The sequence below is a fragment of the Berghia stephanieae genome, chromosome 9 (assembly GCF_034508935.2).
Source record: "Berghia stephanieae isolate SIO BIC M18660-M18661 chromosome 9, UCSD_Bste_1.3, whole genome shotgun sequence".
In the NCBI taxonomy this organism is placed as follows: Eukaryota; Metazoa; Mollusca; class Gastropoda; order Nudibranchia; family Aeolidiidae; genus Berghia; species Berghia stephanieae.
The window spans coordinates 7038237-7055965 of NC_088368.1; the positions used below are offsets into that span (position 1 = coordinate 7038237).

The 17729-nt window shown below is 37.5% G+C and overlaps 1 protein-coding gene across 4 annotated transcripts; it reads left to right on the plus strand.

Annotated features, from left to right (window-relative positions):
* The first annotated feature begins 504 nt into the window (after window positions 1-504).
* Window positions 505-15682, plus strand: LOC144979573 (uncharacterized). 4 transcript variants are annotated; one of them, XM_078926314.1, is made up of 4 exons: window positions 505-609; window positions 5293-5645; window positions 8422-8548; window positions 9738-12175. In XM_078926314.1, exons 2-4 carry the CDS (start codon window positions 5397-5399, stop codon window positions 11282-11284), a joined length of 1923 nt encoding a protein of 640 aa, XP_078782440.1. In that variant the 5' UTR covers window positions 505-609; window positions 5293-5396; the 3' UTR covers window positions 11285-12175. The 4 variants fall into 4 exon arrangements, with proteins under 4 accessions (XP_078782440.1, XP_078782436.1, XP_078782437.1 ...); XM_078926310.1 differs by having other exon boundaries at window positions 555-732; window positions 9738-15682; XM_078926311.1 differs by having other exon boundaries at window positions 555-745.
* The last annotated feature ends 2047 nt before the right edge of the window (window positions 15683-17729 follow it).

Consider the following 17729-nt stretch of genomic DNA (forward strand, 5'->3'; position numbering starts at 1 on the left):
AACATTGCCATCCGAAAGTATAACGGGCCAACACACAAAACTCTGTGTAACCATGAACGTTTAAAGTCTGGATAAAAGAGTTTAGTGAGAATTACTTATAAACGTGGATAGCAAAAAAAAAAAAATAAATAAATAAATAAAAAATTAAAAAAAAATAAAAAACCAATAACAAAGACCTGAGTGACATCATATTCATTCTATCTATAGATAGTATGAAGTTGACGTCATCGTGTCTTTGTTATTGCTTTTTGCAATCCGTATTTATGAATAATTTTCACTAAACGTTCAAGGTTATACCATAGATTGTGTGTTGGTCCGTTATAGTTCCGGATAGCAATGTTGTGAGCTTCTTGGCCAAGTGCATACTATCTATATTTTTGCTCACTTATCGTAGAATTGTTCCCCAATGTTTATAACGGAAGGTGGTTCATTTACATTTTGAGAAATTGATTGTAATCAAAATAACAATCCGCGACTGAACGATACAAGCGTGACCTGGGTGACCTGGAATCAAATCAAACGGGTCTCCCAACATTACCAAGAAACTTCACGGAAGTTACTGGTCGGCCATTGCAGTCATTGCAGTTGTTTAGAGTGGAATTTACGACTGTGAGGAAAACAGAATATTTATTTATCTGAAGCAATTTATTTGATTTGAGATATAAAATAAGCCCTGGGTACGAAATCAACGCGTGTCTGTGTAAACCGAATGCAACAACAAGAGGACATCGGGTACCAATCGATAGTAAATCTCTCTCTCTCTCTCTCTCTCTCTCTCTCTCTCTCTCTCTCTCTCTCTCTCTCTCTCTCTCTCTCTCTTGTCGTGAATAGATTTTTAAATCTCAGTCACGATGAGAAACTAAATAAATAAATAATATGCACAAGGCGTGTACCTATCTCCACATGAGTGGGTAGACGCGATTAGTCCGGGTATGTTCGTCCGGTAAAAGAAACAGAGTCAACACTTGACTTGATCATTTCAATCAAATATCCATTATGCGTTTCGTAGTAAAAAGAGCTTCGGAAATGAATGCAACCCCGTTTTTTATACCCATTGTGACATTGTGACGTCACAAACTCACGGGAAGAAACAACACAACAGTGAATGAATGGAACTCATCATGGCCATGACACTGACACCCAAGTTTACCCAGCATGAGAACAATTCACAACAACTTAATCGCCAAACAACAACAAACTGGAACACACTGAAACACAACAATAAATACGTTCCTACTCCCTCTCTCTCTTTCTTTCTCTCTCTCTATCTGTCTCTCTTTCTCTCACTGGGGAGGGCTCTTTGTTACTGTTGTTACTCCCTCTCTCTCTCTCTCTCTCTGTGTGTGTGTGTGTGTGTGTGTGAGGACTCTGGTCCTCTGACTCCAAGTTCCTTCCTTCACCCCCCCCCCTCTCTCTCTCTCTCTCTTTCCTCTTTCTTTCTGTCTTAGGATCCCCCCCCCCCCTCTCTCTCTCTCCTTCTTGGGAGATATTCCGTAAGCTCCTCAGGATAGCATCTCTTTCAATTAGTATTTTTTTGTTACGAAGTGACAATTCAGACTCGTCTGAATAGTCTCCCGTGGCTATTCGGTCTCAAACTCCAATGTGCGTGCGCATGCAGAGGGGAGGACGACACAATGTGGGCAGTAGGCAGAGGGTGGAACTAATAAAGAAATAGAAAAAGAGTTTAAAAGAATTTTGTTTTGCCCATATCACACTGACTCAGCTCATATCCCTACTTTGGACTGTAGAAGGATTGTTGCCTGTCTCACGCAGTGGCTATTTTTACAGTCCCGTAAAGATGGTTCTCGGGGCTATTTTTACAGTCCCGTAAAGATGGTTCTCGGGGCTATTTTTACAGTCCCATAAAGATGGTTCTCGGGGCTATTTTTACAGTCCCGTAAAGACGGTTCTCATGGCTATTTTTACGGCGTTGATGCGATTCTGTTCAATTATCCGCATAGTTATAGATTATCATCTTTTTGCAGTATTCACAAAACTTCACATATCATTTCTCCCGATATTTAGATGTACAGATCTAGAGGCGGTGAATGAAAGCAAATTTAATTTCATTTAACATATTTAGATCTAAAGCTAAAACTAAAATTAACAAACAATTAATGTAAAGTCAATTCTCTTAGCGATTTTTACGGTTACTGTCATTTTTATTACATATATATATTTTTTTTTTTTTTTGCATAAGTTATGTTTGCAGTACAGAACAGCCCGTTTTCTATCATCAGTGGGCAGGTTAGGTTGTATGTCTTGATTTTTTTTTTCTGTCAAACATACATAATATAGATCTATTATCAAACACTGAAAGTATATTTAGTTCCTGCTTGAGTCGACACCCCTCAAGATATAATACTTTACAGGTTGGCTTTTGTTTATACTTTACCAGTATAACCAGTCAGGAAGGACTAACGGTTTATACAATTTTAAAAGACGTAGACGACTAACATTCAGGGTGCAGTCTTCTCACGTGAGAGTGGGTTTGAATCCAATTTCAGAAAAGAGGCCGTTCACAAACCAATTGGACACATTTTGACCATAATTTTAGAACCCCCCCCCCCCCCCCCCAACCTCCCAACCATATTGTGGACAAATGACTACCCCCCCCCCCCCCCCCCCCCCCCCCCCCCCCCCCCCCAATGTGGATGTCCATGGTAAAGATGCACATTGCGAAACACCTCATGCTTAAATATTGTTCTTTTGAATAATATTTTTTTTAAAAAGAAAGTAAATAATGATGATGATTCTCTACCATGGTCGGTCATGATCCAAAAGAATAGAGGTGCCCAAGACTGATCCTCATTGGGGCGCCGAGGTGGAGAGGGCATTTTACTTTGGTCCCACCATCGCGTTGCTCCTACTCCTTTACCGATTGACCCAGTGTTTGTTCCGACCAGACAAGAGTGGTCGCTGTATTGCTCCTCCCTTCCCAGTTAGGAGGTTGTTTTATTGTTCTCCGCCAAAGCGGTGTTCACCTTGTGGTGAGACCCCTCTGCCTAGGCTTTGAGGTACCACTAGGGAAAGAGATAGATAGAGAAAAAGAGAAAGGAAAAAAAAAAGAGAGAGAGAGAGAGAGAGAGAGAGAGAGAGAAAGAAAGAGATTGGGAAAGAATGAAAGAAAGAGAGAGGGAGAGAGAGAGAGAGAAAATGAGAGATAGGGAAAGAAAGAAAGAAAGGGATAGAGAAAGAATGAAAGAAAGAGTGAGAGAGAGAGAGAGAAACAAAGAAAGACCGGGAGAGAGAGAGAGAGAGAGAGAGATTTTTTTGTTTGTTTGTTGCTTTAGGTCTCTTCCAACACAATTGAGGTTATATGAGAGACCGCTGAAACAAAAAAACAAGCAATCTAACAAAAATAGTACAAATGTAAATCAAAATCATAACCTAAAGATATCATAAGCTAAATTATAAATAATCAAGAACAAACAGGCAGAAGATTTACAGAAAAAAAAATATCCCCTGTCAAAAATACAATCACAAACCAAAGAAGCAGGATAGGCTAGTAAAGAGAAGAAGAAACGACATCACTATCGGATCGTACACCCATGCGAACATCATAGGTATACGATTCAAGGGTGATGCAGAGAGAGAGAGAGAGAGAGAGAGAGAAAGAAAGAGATTGGGAAAGAATGAAAGAAAGAGAGAGGGAGAGAGAGAGAGAAAATGAGAGATAGGGAAAGAAAGAAAGAAAGGGATAGAGAAAGAATGAAAGAGTGAGAGAGAGAGAAACAAAGAAAGACCGGGAGAGAGAGAGAGAGAGAGAGAGAGAGAGAGAGAGAGAGAGGGAGAAATAGAGAAAGAAAGAGATTGGGAAAGAATGAAAGAAAGAAAGAGGGAGAGAGATAGAAAAAAAGAGAAAGTAAAAAGAAAGAGAGAAGAGAGAGAAAGAGAAAGAAAGAAAGACATAGAGAAAGAATGAAAAAAGAGAGAGAGAGAGAGGATGCTAACTTGCCGCACCTGAACGAAGTGAGTGAGAGTTTTAGAGCCAATGGTGTCTACTCAGCCAATCTGTTACTATTTATAAATCTATTACCGCAACGCCGTAAAAATAGCCACCAGAACCGTCTTTACGGGACTGTAAAAATAGCCCCAAGAACCATCTTTACGGGACTGTAAAAATAGCCCCGAGAACCATCTTTACGGGACTGTAAAAATAGCCACTGCGGGAGAACATGTAATTTTTAAATTATTTATTTTTGTCCTGATTTTAGTTGGACATCATGTTATGTTGTAAGGAAAGCTTTTCCTTTAGACCACGGTTACTTTGACTGACTTTTGTTACTTTTGACAAGTTTTAACTATTTTCTTTTTAATTTCTATCTGGACTTCCAAATTGATTTATGATTTTGTCTTTCTCATCAAATAAAGCAGGTCTAGACTACCTGTTGATAGTTACTAAAATCGTAATTTTGATTTGCATTAATTTTATGTAATTATAAATATAATTAAAATATTAAAAAATAAGACAACAAACTATACTTCCACGGGAGACTATTCAGACTCGAGTCCGAATTGCCTATTTGTTATGTATAAATTGTATTCACTTGACATTTCCTCATAGAAGGTCATTTGTTATGACGTCAGTTTTTTGTTTTTCTTTCCTATCTTTCTGATGCAAATATACTGTCCCATCTCGTTTGACTTTACTTTATTGTATCATAACCATTCCTTGCTTTTGGGGTAATTATATAGTTTTTGCAATATTTTGACGTTGCAACATGGGGTTATGATTAATAAATAGAGAGAGAGTAGACGGAATGAGAGACAGACCAATTTTATTTGATTACTTCGATCAATCAAACTATATTTTGCTTATCTTCTGCAGAAAATCCTAGATTTTTGGCTGCTTTGAGAAAACTATTTTTTTTTAATGTACGTGGTATTTTGATTGTGTGAAAATATTTTTTTTTAAAACCCTGAAGTAAATATGAGAAAAAAGTGTATTTTGAAATGTTTCTTTAAAATTCAATTTAGAAAAGAAAAAAGGAAATTTCGGTCAACGTTTTGGGTGCCTTGGGTATCATTGTGTCATAGCACACACCTGTAAATACCAGAAAATCAGGGGTTGAGCATCCGTGCTAGCATTTGAGAAAAAATTAAGTAGAAATTCACCTAGAAATCAGGTCAAGCTCCGACAGTATTCAAGAAGTTAAAAGACCAAAAAAAATTTATTCAAGAGAGGTTCTTCTCTGTTGACCTTCTTTTTTTGATCTGCCTGAATTTCTTGCTACGTTATATTATTAAATGATATAGATTTGTCACTGATTTTATTTTCTCATCTTTCAGATCTTGGATAACTTTGGATTTGGAAAATGATGTAGTTAGGGTTGACAACCCTCTTAAGTGGCGTTGTGGAGTTTGAAAGATTGTCAAAGTCAAAGACGACAAACATGTCTTTTACTGGTGCCTCTTCAAGTTCAGGGGGGAAAATTCTAGGAAACGAATCTGATTCTTTCAGAAGGACTTCCCCTCCGTTAATGGCAGGTGACAACTCAGATACAGAAGAAGATACGGCAATGGAGGACAAATATTTTGATGACTATCCTGGTAATGATAATGGTAGCCCATTATCCAATGATGATGATGAAAATATTGAATCTGTTAGTGATGGGGAGTCATCGCAGGGGAAACAATCAAAGGTAATAAATGAGGTATGCTTTTTGCCAAAGTCAGATAAAAGCCAAAAGTGAATTGACTTTTATCCGAACTAACAACCATTGGAACTTTAGCCTTACAGTATTGTGCCATGATGTAAAAGTGAATTGAAAACAAAATGTAGAGAATATCCTGACCACAATCCTCGATACAAGATTTGTATGTTGTTGTTAAAATAGGTTTTTTAATTACACACGGTATTATAACTTATATTTTGGCTCACAACATTGACTATTTTATTTTATTTTTTACTTTTTTTCTCAAAACTAGGGAAAATTACTTGAGCATAACTCAATGACAAATGTATACTACTGGACCTTTCTTTGTATTTCTGTTAAGTAGTCCTTAGGTCCATGGAGCCAAAGTTTATCACAGTCTCTATAGTGTGAAATGGACAGTACTTGCTATCCTTTGGATAGGATGCTAGTCCTTCAAAGTACATTTCACAAGATCTAACAGATCCATCTACCCAATCACTGCTGGGTGGACAGAGGGGTAAGAAAAATATCTCGACTACACCCGGGCTTGTTCTTGGTCCCTTTGCTTGTGAAGTGAGTGCTCTACCAACTGAACTATTGGGACTCCCGTATTTCTGCTTTTAAAAACAGTGGGTGAGATCCATTTTGTTTTATTTATCACAATAATGTCGTTCATTTCTGTTGTTGTCTAATTAAATGTGATGTTCTTCATTACATTTAGAGAGAGGAATCAATAAAATGTTGACAAGCTCAACATACAAGGGTTGTTGATCGTCAATGATTTCTAGGATTCTAGCTGTATTTGTAAGAGTTCTATTTCTCGCAAAGTATAGTCTTTAATTTTTTTCCAGTTTTGCCAATGATCTGTTGATATTTGCAATTTAAACATTTACCAGTTACTCTGGCATGGTAGTTTCTGCATCGCTTGCGGCTGAAAAAAATTGCAAAATATCAATGATTTGTATTGTGGCTGCAAAATCTGCAATTTTTTTCAAATTTTCGAGATGTTGCAAAGAAAAACAAACAATAAAAGACCCCCCAGAAAAACCCAATATTTTATTTTAAAAAAAGAAATAATATTGATAGCTCGTGTAGAACGTGAAAGATAATTAATCAAAAGTAGTTTCTTTTTTGCTTATCACACTTTCTTCCTTTTACTGGCGCTAATATGACCTTACATTTGCTGCAAACGCCATGAAACCCTTAAAAAGAAACAAATACCTTTCTCTTTCATAAACTAATTATGGGTTTTTAGGAAAATAAATCGCAAATTTTGCACATTTTTTGCAAATTTTGCAGTTTTTAACTTGCAAAATTTGGGATTTTGCTTACAAAATTTTGGGATTTATTTTTGAAAAAAAACCGCCATGTCAGGTTACTCTTTCTCATTAATTGTGTCTCTTGTGTTAATAACCTGTATGGCCGAAAAGCAGCAGGACAACAGTATTGTCTTGGCTTCCTTTCCAGAAGGCACAGCAGTTGACTCCTGTCAGTGCTGTGTGACATTAATCAAGTCCCCTCCCCCTAGATCACTTTACAACGCTGCACTGCGGCGAATGCCTAGGTTATTCCAGTCTTTCCCTGGAATGAGCCTTAAAGACAAATTTACCTTTGGGGATTAGAAAGGAAATTTTTTTAATCAATTAAAATAATTTTTTTTATTTTAAAAGTGCCTCAATTGTTGTAGAACCTCTAAAACAAAATAATGAAACCAAGTTTGTGGTCATTGTTGTGCTGAAACAGAATTTGTGGCTAATTATTTTTTCTATCTTGATTTGTTAAGTCTTTCAAAATATTTAGAAAATGGCAAATTTTGTTGTCTAAATTTTGTTTTGAATCAATTCTGTACTTAACTATGATGTGAGTCCCTTCTCTTGCTCAAGTTCTTACACAGCAACTGTTATCTATTGTGCCTGTCATAGAGGCTATAACCAGTACGTCTTATTTTGCAGTACGGTTTCTTTTTCTCGGATCCAAGGAAATTCGCTATTTTGGAGTGGAGTCAAAGAAGTTTATTCCATTTTAAAAAATCATCCCCCCCGCCACCTCCTACCAATCAATGTATTTTGGAGTGGAGTCAAAGAAGTTTCTTCCGTTTAAAAAAAATTATCCCCCCCACCCCCTCCTACCAATCAATGTATTGGCAGTGAGAGAGTTTTTTTGCAGGCTGCAACAAATCTAAAAAAATCACTGATTTTCATTGCGCAAAATCTGCAATTTTTGGGCAAAGTTTTGCATATTTTCGAGATATCGCACCCAAAAAAAAAAAACAACAAAAAAAAACAATAATAATTTTTTTAAAAGGCGAAAAACAGTAGTAATTTTTTTTTTCTTTTAATTTGATAGCTCGTATAGAACGTGAAAGTGTCTCATTTTCTTCCATTTTACTGGCTCTGATATGACCTTCCATTTGTTGCAAGCGACGTGAAGCCCTTAAAAACAAACATGCCTCTCTCGTTAATTAACTAATTATGGGTTTTTAGGAAAAGTAATTTCAAATTTTTGCAATTATTTTGCAACTTTTGCTGTTTTTAGCTTGCAAGCTTTGGGATTTTTTTTTTTTGTTGTTGTTGCAAAACACCGCCATGTCAGAGAGATGTGATATGTGGTGGAGCATACAGGTAGTTTCTCACTCTTCAGAAATTAGCTGGAGTATCAATGACTCTTTATTATCTCAATTAATGCTGTAAAAAATGGGGGCTTTTTAGGCAATTGTTCATAATGTTCCTCTCCTTTTTAAATTTTTATCACCATCAGCAATTGATTTTGGTTTTCCTTTCAGGATTCAGATAATGACTACACAGATGATGAGAGTTCCCAGATGATTTCTGATACTGATAAACCCACCAGCACATGTGGACTAGAGTCACAGCCTGGGATCTCTTTTGAGGGCGACGAATTTGAGAATGGTATGGAAATTTATAGAGGATAAACGCTTCGTTTGTTTTTTATTCTCAGAAAATTGAGAGAGAGAGAGAGAGAGAGAGAGAGAGATCAAAGAGTTGTTTTGTTGTTTTGTTGTTTCTTTTCAAGATCATTTTCCTGTAAAGGAAATTTTAATTTGTTTGAGAAATAATAAAAAAGACAAGATTTATATCATTTTCTCTCAAATTATGAAATTATTGAAAGACATGCATCACAAGAAAAATAAGAGTGACAATTCAGAAGTATTTATAAAATCCTGTATTTTGTGTTGATGCTGTCTATTTACTTGAAATTCCGAATTTTTGGGGGTTTTTTCGAGAAAATGTCACATAGATTTTTTTCAATTGATGTCAAAAAGTAGCAATGACTATCCCGCACAAATCTTTGGGCCTCTTTTTCGCTCACGAAGTGCCCGAATTCGCGTCAAAATATGGGACGAAGCCGTTTTGTATATGTTATTTTAAAAAATTAATTACGACGCTGTTTATCGATGAATATGACTGAAAGTTGTCACACAGTTAGAAAAAAGGTCATTTTAGATTATGTCAAGCGACAAAACTCGTGCGATTACCAGAAGACCGTTAAAAATAGATTTTTACTCTTTGGAGTAAAATATTTCTTAAACTACCGGGCATGGAGGTTTTGTCTCTGACAAGGTAATACATGAACATTTCTTCTTTTTGGTTGTAAAATTTCATATGAACATGACGAGTACTTTTCCCGTATTTTACAAAACACCATCCTAATTTGCTCTTCAAGTTTCAATCTTTTAATCCACTTATTACGCAAGATACAACCAAAGGTAAAAAAAAATGCCGAAAAAGCGTCCCATATTTTCGCGTTTTTTTCCTCTTTGCGGGTCATCCAAATTAATGACACCTTTGAAACTGCATAACTTTTTTATTTATGAATGGATTTTCAAAATTCAAAAACATTTTTACTCAGTGGAGATAGGGCTTTGATTTTAGACGAAAAGTTTCCTCAAAAAGAGAAAAAAACATTTTTCATAGTCATTGCTACAAAAAGGGATGTAGTTCAATAATTGTTCAAGATCTTGGGTTATGTCCCTTGAGCTTGTTTACTTTAATTAATGTGTGTACTATATCACACTCATGGCTCCTTTCAATGTGTTTAAAACTCAAACTTTTATTTAGTTTCTCCTCTAAATTTCAGATGATGACATACATGGATGTGACGATCTGGCAAAGGAGCGATTGAATGTCGGAGACGACACTGATAATAATGATCCTACCCTTCAGTTTCCCACCGACCAAATTCCTTCTGACTCTCCTCAACAAGCCGATGAGTTGGATTTCCTAACATCCCAGCTTTACTCAAACTACAACCAAGACGCAAGCCCAAATAGATGCACAATTTGTTTAAAGACATTTGCCACTCCATCCTCTCTCCAAAAACACGTGAGAATCCATACTGGTGAAAAGAATTATCAGTGTTCGTTGTGCGGATGGAAGTTCTCTGTTCGTGCCAACCTCAAGTATCACATGCAGATCCACACGGGGGAAAAACCTTACAAATGCTCCACTTGTGGAAAACAATACTCTCAGAGGTCAGATCTGAAAATGCATATAAGACTCCATACCGGGGAACGACCTTTTGTGTGTTCTGAATGCGGCAGTGCATTTACCCGTAAGGCGCACCTTCAATCGCACATGAAAACCCATGATGGAGACAAACCATTCAAGTGTGAAACGTGTGGGAAGGCATTTCCTCACGTATCGTCCTTGAACGTACACATTAAAATACACACTGGGGAGAAACCGTTTGAATGCTCCACTTGTGGCAAGCAGTTTACCCAACGCTCAGATTTGAAAGTGCATCTCCGAGTCCACACTGGCGAGAAACCGTTTGAGTGTAATGTTTGTGGTAGGACGTTTAGTCGTAAAGCCCACCTGCAAGGACATAAGAGAATCCATGTCAGCGACAAACCTTTTAAGTGCGACCGCTGTGATAAGTCATTTCCCATTAGTTCTGCCTTGCAAAGGCACATAAGGGTTCATACTGGAGAAAAGCCGTTTCAGTGTTCTACTTGTGGGAAAGCATTTACAGAGAAAGCCTACCTTAGAAAACACATGAAAATCCATACAGATGACAAACCATATGAGTGTTCTGTTTGTGGGAAAGCATTTTTCAGAATTTCTCGGCTGCAAGCCCATATGCGAGGCCATACAGGAGAAAAGCCATTCAAGTGTACAGTCTGTAATAAGGCATTCCTATGCAGTTCTTACCTTTATGAACATATGAAAAGTCATAACGGCAACAAACCATACGAGTGTTCATTGTGTGGGAAAACATGTTCTCGTAATTCTGAATTAGAAGTCCACATGAGAACCCATACGGGAGAAAAGCCCTTTGAATGCTCCGTGTGTCCAAAGGCATTTCCTGAGAGCAGCGCTCTTCGCAGACACATGAGGACTCACACAGGAGAAAAGCCTCACAATTGCCCAGAGTGTGGAAAAGGATACACCAAAGGTAAAGGGTTACAAAAACACATGATGAAAGTCCATGGTATTGAAAAACCACCAGGTAGAACATACTGGAAGGGTTGGAAAGCTGAGCCATTACCCGTTAACACTTTGGACCAATCATTGAACAATGAAGACGTAGAAGCATTGCCTTGTGATTCAATTGACTCATCATTGAACGGCGGAAAAGTAGAATCATTACCTTGTGGTTCAAGCGATTCATTGACCTACCATTGAACAAAGTGAAAGTAGAGGTAGTATGACCTTTTGGTTTTAAAAAAAAAAATATGTGAAGACTCGTCAGGAAATGACTTAAAAGAAGAGATAGGCATTAGCTTGTGATTCAAATGCAGTGCAGTGTGCTTAAGATTAAACTCAACACCTCATGACTAATTCAATTCTTTCACTTTCACATAGCTGCCAGATGTTATCTAATTTGCGGATTTCCACTATTTTGATTTTCTGTGTGCTATTTCCGCCAAATTAATTAAACAGGCTCCTCATCTTTTGGATATTGATGGGTATTCCTACTACCATGCACATATACGAGGGCTCTTTCAGAAATAACCGAAAAATGCTCATTGCTCAGCAACCAGTGGAGATTTTAAAATTCTGTAAACGACATGATATTCCTTATTTCCTTACGGATATTCCCAGAAATTATGAAGTGCATCATTTTGCACAATGAATTTCTAGACGATTTTAAAGATGGCGGCCCACCTTGAAACTTGGTCAAAGGAGGAAATCAGAGCTGTCATACGTTTTTTTGAACGCCAAAAGTCTGAATCCTACCAAAATTCATAAAGAACTTCAGAGTGTATATGGTGAGCATGTTATAAGCGTACACAAGTCTATCACTGGTGTAATTTGTTTGAAGCCGGCCATTCCGACTTGACAGACAGGGAAGGGAGAGGGCGTTCGATAACTGCGACGTCAGAAGACAATGTGAAGCGAGTTGATGAGCTTATTCGTCAAGACAGGAGGTTGAAACTTCATGAAATCGCAAGCAGTCTTGAAATTTCGGAAACTTCTGCCCATAGAATTGTATTTGATGAACTTGGCTAAAGAAAAGTCAGCGCAAGATGGGTTCCTAAGCAATTGACAGACAATCATAAAGAACAAAGATTGGACTTCTGCAGGGACTTTTGAGAAGAAGCAAGAGCTCACGCAGGGTTCACGAGCATACTGCCAACGCCGGCGGAGACTTTCTAGGGTACGATGTGACTTTTCTTGACAGCATAGTCACCGGTGATGAGACTTGGTTGCACCATTGCACCCCAGAAACAAAGCAAGATTCGATGACATGGAAACATCCATCCTCACCTGTCGCGAAGAAATTCAAAGTCATGCGGTCAGCAAAGAAAATAATGGGAACTGTTTTCTGGGACAGTCGTGGTGTTATTCTGTTCGAAACCTTACAACCTGGAGAAACAATCAATGCTGCAAAGTACTGCCAAACTCTTGACAAGCTTAGGGAGGCCATTCGCAGAAAGCGCCCAGGGCAGTTGACCAACGGGGTCATTTTGCAACACGACAACGCTACACCCCACACAGCAGGAGTGACGCAAGGTTGGCTAGAGAAATATGGATGGGAGATTTTGCCACACCCACCACACAGTCCAGACCTCGCACCATCTGATTATCACCTCTTTGGGCCACTGAAACGTGAGCTGGCAGGAAAGCACTTTGATGTCATTGAAGAGCTTGTTGACCATATGCGGAAATGGCTACAAAACCTTGACGGAAATTTCTTCCGAGAGGGTATCTATTCCATGGTGCGGCGTTGGCAGAAGTGTGTCGACAGACTTGGCTGTTACATAGAGAAATGAAGGACGAGTCAAGGTATGAACACGTGCAAGAATTTTGTTGATAGCATAAAAAATGCGGATTTTACAGGCATTTTTCGGTTAATTATGAAAGAGCCCTCGTAATTCCCTTCCATGGCGTAGCTGAAAGACTGTTTTCTGATATTTTTTACTGAATTTAAAAATCTTGTGTTCTGCTGACCAGAGAGACTTTGTTTATGATATGTGGTCAGTGCATGACATAATCAGTCGGAAGGTGAAAATTTTGGATTTGCATATTTTTTTTTTTTGCAGTTTCTGAATGAATATGCTCCCCAGAGCATTTTAATATTTATTTGAAGTAAATCGGATGATTTTTCATGAAGTTATGGTCAGATGCAAGGGAAAGGTATCCAGCAAATTTTCTCAAATTTCATACTTTTTCAACTTGACGAGCCGTAAAAAATATTTAGAAGTGAAATTAAACTTTGTTATTTCCCGAAGATGTACAAAAAGTGTTGATTTAAACATTTATGACAAGAACTCATTTTTTATCAAAATTGACCTTCTAACTAAACTTGGCGGTATCTCAGTTCAAACCTTTTCACCATCCGACTCTCATTCACTGTAACATATATTTGAAATATGTTTCACTTTGAATATAGGCAGATATGTCAGTATCTTTTCATTTTCTGTAAATTTCCTAATTTTTTCATGATATTTATTGGGAAGCTTTCCTCCTTTTTTAAAATTTCCCTGTGGCAGCTGTACTTTTATGGCATAAATCAAACAAAGTGTTGACTGGAGCTAAATTCTAATAGATATTATTGACACCATCAGAATTAATTATTTTTTTTAATGGGTCTAATTTTGTGTGGTGACTTGATTCGAGTCGACCTCTTATTGATGCCATAATAACTTATTAGATACGCCGTGGAAGCTGACTTCTAGTTTGACTGTTAGTTTTGATTGATATGATGCTAAAGCTGTTTAACCTGACTTTAATTTGAGATGGGATAAAATTTGCATACTGAATACTGTCAAATGGGGTCAGTCTATCTGAAGGGGGAACTTTGCCTTTGTGAATTTGGAGCATTTTTCAGTAATCTCAGCTCTGTTCTGGGTGGTGACTTCCTATGGTGGGCAGGAGGTCACTTGCTGTGTCTTCTATCCCCCTATATCTATTTTTTAAAATATATATTTCGTTTTCTGCATTTATTTTGGAATGAAATTAAAAGGGAACTAAATCTATTATTGGTGGTGATTTTGAGCGCGGGGGGGGGGGGGGATCTTTGTCTTTTATCCAATAGTTTATTGTTATTGCTTTTTTTCTGCAGCTTTCTTCCTTGTTTTGGAGAGAGGTGATTGATGAAATGGCCGTTCAGATATTACAAATATTCCATTTTAAAAACTAAAACGTAACTTCTAAATTTCTATTTGGGTTAGTTGAATCTGCGTCTATGTGGTCTAGTGTTATGACACTCGCTTTCGGATCGGAAGGTCCTGGGTTCGAGCCTCGCACTCGGCGCATAGTTGAGTCCTTGGAAAAGGCTCTTCACTCACATTCTCTCACCGTACTCAGGTGGTCACGTCCTACATGTTAAATGTTGCTGTTGACAAGGGACCCCTTGTAAAGCGCTTTGAGTACATTTAGTGGATATTGCACTATATAAAGCTCAATTTTTTTTATTTAAAAAAAAAATGTAATGTCTACAATTTTCTCTGCAGGTCTTTTTTTTTTTTATAAGTAGGTATTAGTTCTTTCACCTTTTACTGTAAAAGTAAAAGGAGTCAGAGCCATAAACACGCTTGCCTATTTGAAAATTTTAAAAAACATAATTTTTAGGAGATAAAAATAATAGTAGCTAAAGTTAACATATAGATCATTAATTTACCTTCACAATGATTAAATAACACTTTAAAAAACCTTAAAATCATGTATTCGGCATCAGCTTTAATTTTCAATAAGTTTTAATGACTAAGAGATGCGCATGAAGTTTTGAAATTTGAACTGAAATTTCTTAATTTTACTAAATTTTCGTAGTAATAGGCGGGTCTGGCCATACGGCTTCTGGAGCCGCAGCTTATCTGGTTTCTGTAAGAGGAACGGACATCTTCAATTATTTGCAATCCTTAGGATAAGATGCTAGTCCATTGCGGGTACTTTTTATCTAAAAATATGGCATAATATAGGGATATATCTTAACAGTAACAGACCCATCTACCCAGTCAATGCTGGGTGAACAGGGGATGGTGGTTCATAAAAAAAAAAAAAAAAAAATCTCATCTTCCCCTAGGATTGATCCAGGTCCCATTTGCTATTAAGCAACTGATCTCCCAATTGAACCATCGGAATCCTATACACTAAAGCCTCTGTATAAATATATATGTCTGTGGCAGGAAAAATGAGCAGTTCATGTAATGAATAGAATCTCGTAAGATAAAATTCCTTCTATACTTTATTCATTTATTGAGGAAACTTTTTAGGGTTTGTCTCAAGTGAAAACTAAGATGAAAAACCCAGACGTTTTGACTTGAAATTGAAAATAAACTTCCAACAACTGGTCATCCCTGACACAATAATAAATGCCATAGAATGAGATAAAAAAAGGTAGCTGAGGACAGAGAAGGTTGGAAACTGTTTGTCTGTGGCCTATACCCTGACCCAGGGTGAAAAAGGCAAGGGATAGGGGGTGGTGGTCAAAAGATCAGCTGAAAAAAGCTGACGTCAATGGTCCCAAGCGTAAAAGGTGTTATGTTTATTCAATTGTTAATATTATGTTGATTGAATTGTAATTGTATATATAATGATCATAATATGATGTGAAATAAATATACAGATGAAAAACAATCCATGTACACAAAATGAAAATTATTATTTATATTATGACCCACTGGCCCAGATTTAATGATTATCATCTGGGCCTCCCTTTAGTGGACAGGAAGATCGCTTGTTTTCTATTTCTATCCCCTTTCTGTTTTCCAACTTGCTTTCCTGGCTGGTATTTTTGACCTCTCACATTGGGCAGGGAGGTCGCTTGCTGTGTTTTCTATTTCTATCTCCCAATATCTGTTTTCCAACTTGCTTTCCTGAGTGATGTTTTTGACCTCCTCGTGAGCAGGAAGGTCACTTGCTGTGTTTTCTATCCCCCTATATGTTTTCCAACTTGTTTTACTGGGTTGTTTTTTTCGAACTCTCACAGTGTCCAGGGAGGTCGCTTGCTATGTCTTCTAATAGAAATAGAAGTTCTATCTCCCTATATCTGTTTTCCACCCTACTGTTTACCTTTGTCTTAGGATGAGTATGCTTCATTTTGTCCTGGCCCAGGGCGGAATCCTTGGCTGAGAGGGAAACTGTTAAATTTATAGTTATATATAGTTTTGGGAGATTTTATTTTACCTTGTAAATCATCTTTGAGTACTTTGTCTATTTTTTGTTATGAATGTATGATATTTTATAAGCATCCGAGTGTTTCCTGTGCTTATGTCTGGATGATCCCTGGGTGGGGGGATTCCTGACCTGCCATATAGTGTGCCGGTAGGTCATTTACTGTGTCTTCTATACCCTTATCTGTTTCCCCAACTTGCTTATCTGGGTGGGGCTCCTGACCTCCCATAGTGGGCAGGGAGGCACTTACTGTGTATTCTATCCCCCTATTTCTGTTTTCCAATTGCTTTCTGTCCTTGTCTTGGATTGAGATCACAGTTTTGTCATTAACCTGACCAGAGTCCTTCTGGGTGGGGTTCCTGGCCTCCCATAGTATTTACTGTGTCTTCTATCCCCCTATATCTGTTTTCCAATTGCTTTCTGTCCTTGTTTTGGAATGAGATTACTGTACTTAGTTTTGTCATGAACCTGACTGGCAGGAAAACAGTAGAATGTATGGTTATAGCTTTGGGAGATATTTTTTTCCTTGTAACTTGTAAATCATCTCTCTGTATACATTGTATTTTTTTTTTTTTGAACATATGATTTGTAAACATTTGATTGAGTGTGTTCCTCTCTGTGTGGACCTGTGCTTATGTCAGGATGAGACTTGGGTGATCTCAAACCATGCAAAGTGATCGTGTGCTCTTAGAATCTGTTCCCTATTGTACTATTTCTCTTTGTCTTACTTTTCTTGTGCGCTTTTAATATAATTGTAAATCTATAACTTTCCAATTTTCTTCCTTTTTACTGGCACCGAAATGACCTAAATGTGTCGCAAGAGCCGTAAAATCGTTTTTAAAAAACAACAACTTGCTTATTGTCACTGTCTTGTAATTAGTTGAGTCCTTTCCCTTGACATGGGTGGGGTTCCTGACCTCCCATACATACTGTCTTCTATCCCCTAATATCTGTTTTCCAACTTGCTTTCTGTCTTTGTCTTGGAATGAGATTACTTGGTTTTGTCCTGGTCCTGGCTGGATACCCTGGCTGAAAGGGAAATGGTCAAATGTATAGTTAGTTTAGTTAGTTTTGGGAGACGATATTTTTTCCATTGTAAATCATCCTTCTGTTATGCACGGTATTATGTTTTTGTTTACATATCATTATGATTTGTAAACATTTGAGTGTATTCCTCTTAGTGGGGACCTGTGCTTTACGTCAGGATGAGACATTTAGGTGATCTCAAACTAAGTACTTTGATAGTGTGCTCTTGGAATCTACATATGTTTCCTATTTGAACCAATTCCCCTCTGTCTTACCTTTTCTTGAGTGCTTTCATTGGAATTCTAGAACTTATTACTATCCCGTTTTCCTTTTAACTGGCGCTGATACTGATATGACCTTAATGTGTTGCACGCCCCGTAAAATCCTCAAAAACAAACAAACCTTTCCCTTGTCAGCGTCCTTGGATGAGGGGGAGGGAAACAGTCAAAGATATAAGTTAAATTTTGGGAGATTATATTTTTCC

Coding starts and splice junctions, on each gene's coding strand:
- LOC144979573 (XM_078926314.1), top strand. CDS start 5,397: ATGTCTTTTACTGGTGCCTCTTCAAGTTCAGGGGGGAAAATTCTAGGA. Junction 5,646..8,421: donor CGCAGGGGAAACAATCAAAG/GTAATAAATGAG, acceptor TTTTCCTTTCAG/GATTCAGATAATGACTACAC. Junction 8,549..9,737: donor GGGCGACGAATTTGAGAATG/GTATGGAAATTT, acceptor TCTAAATTTCAG/ATGATGACATACATGGATGT.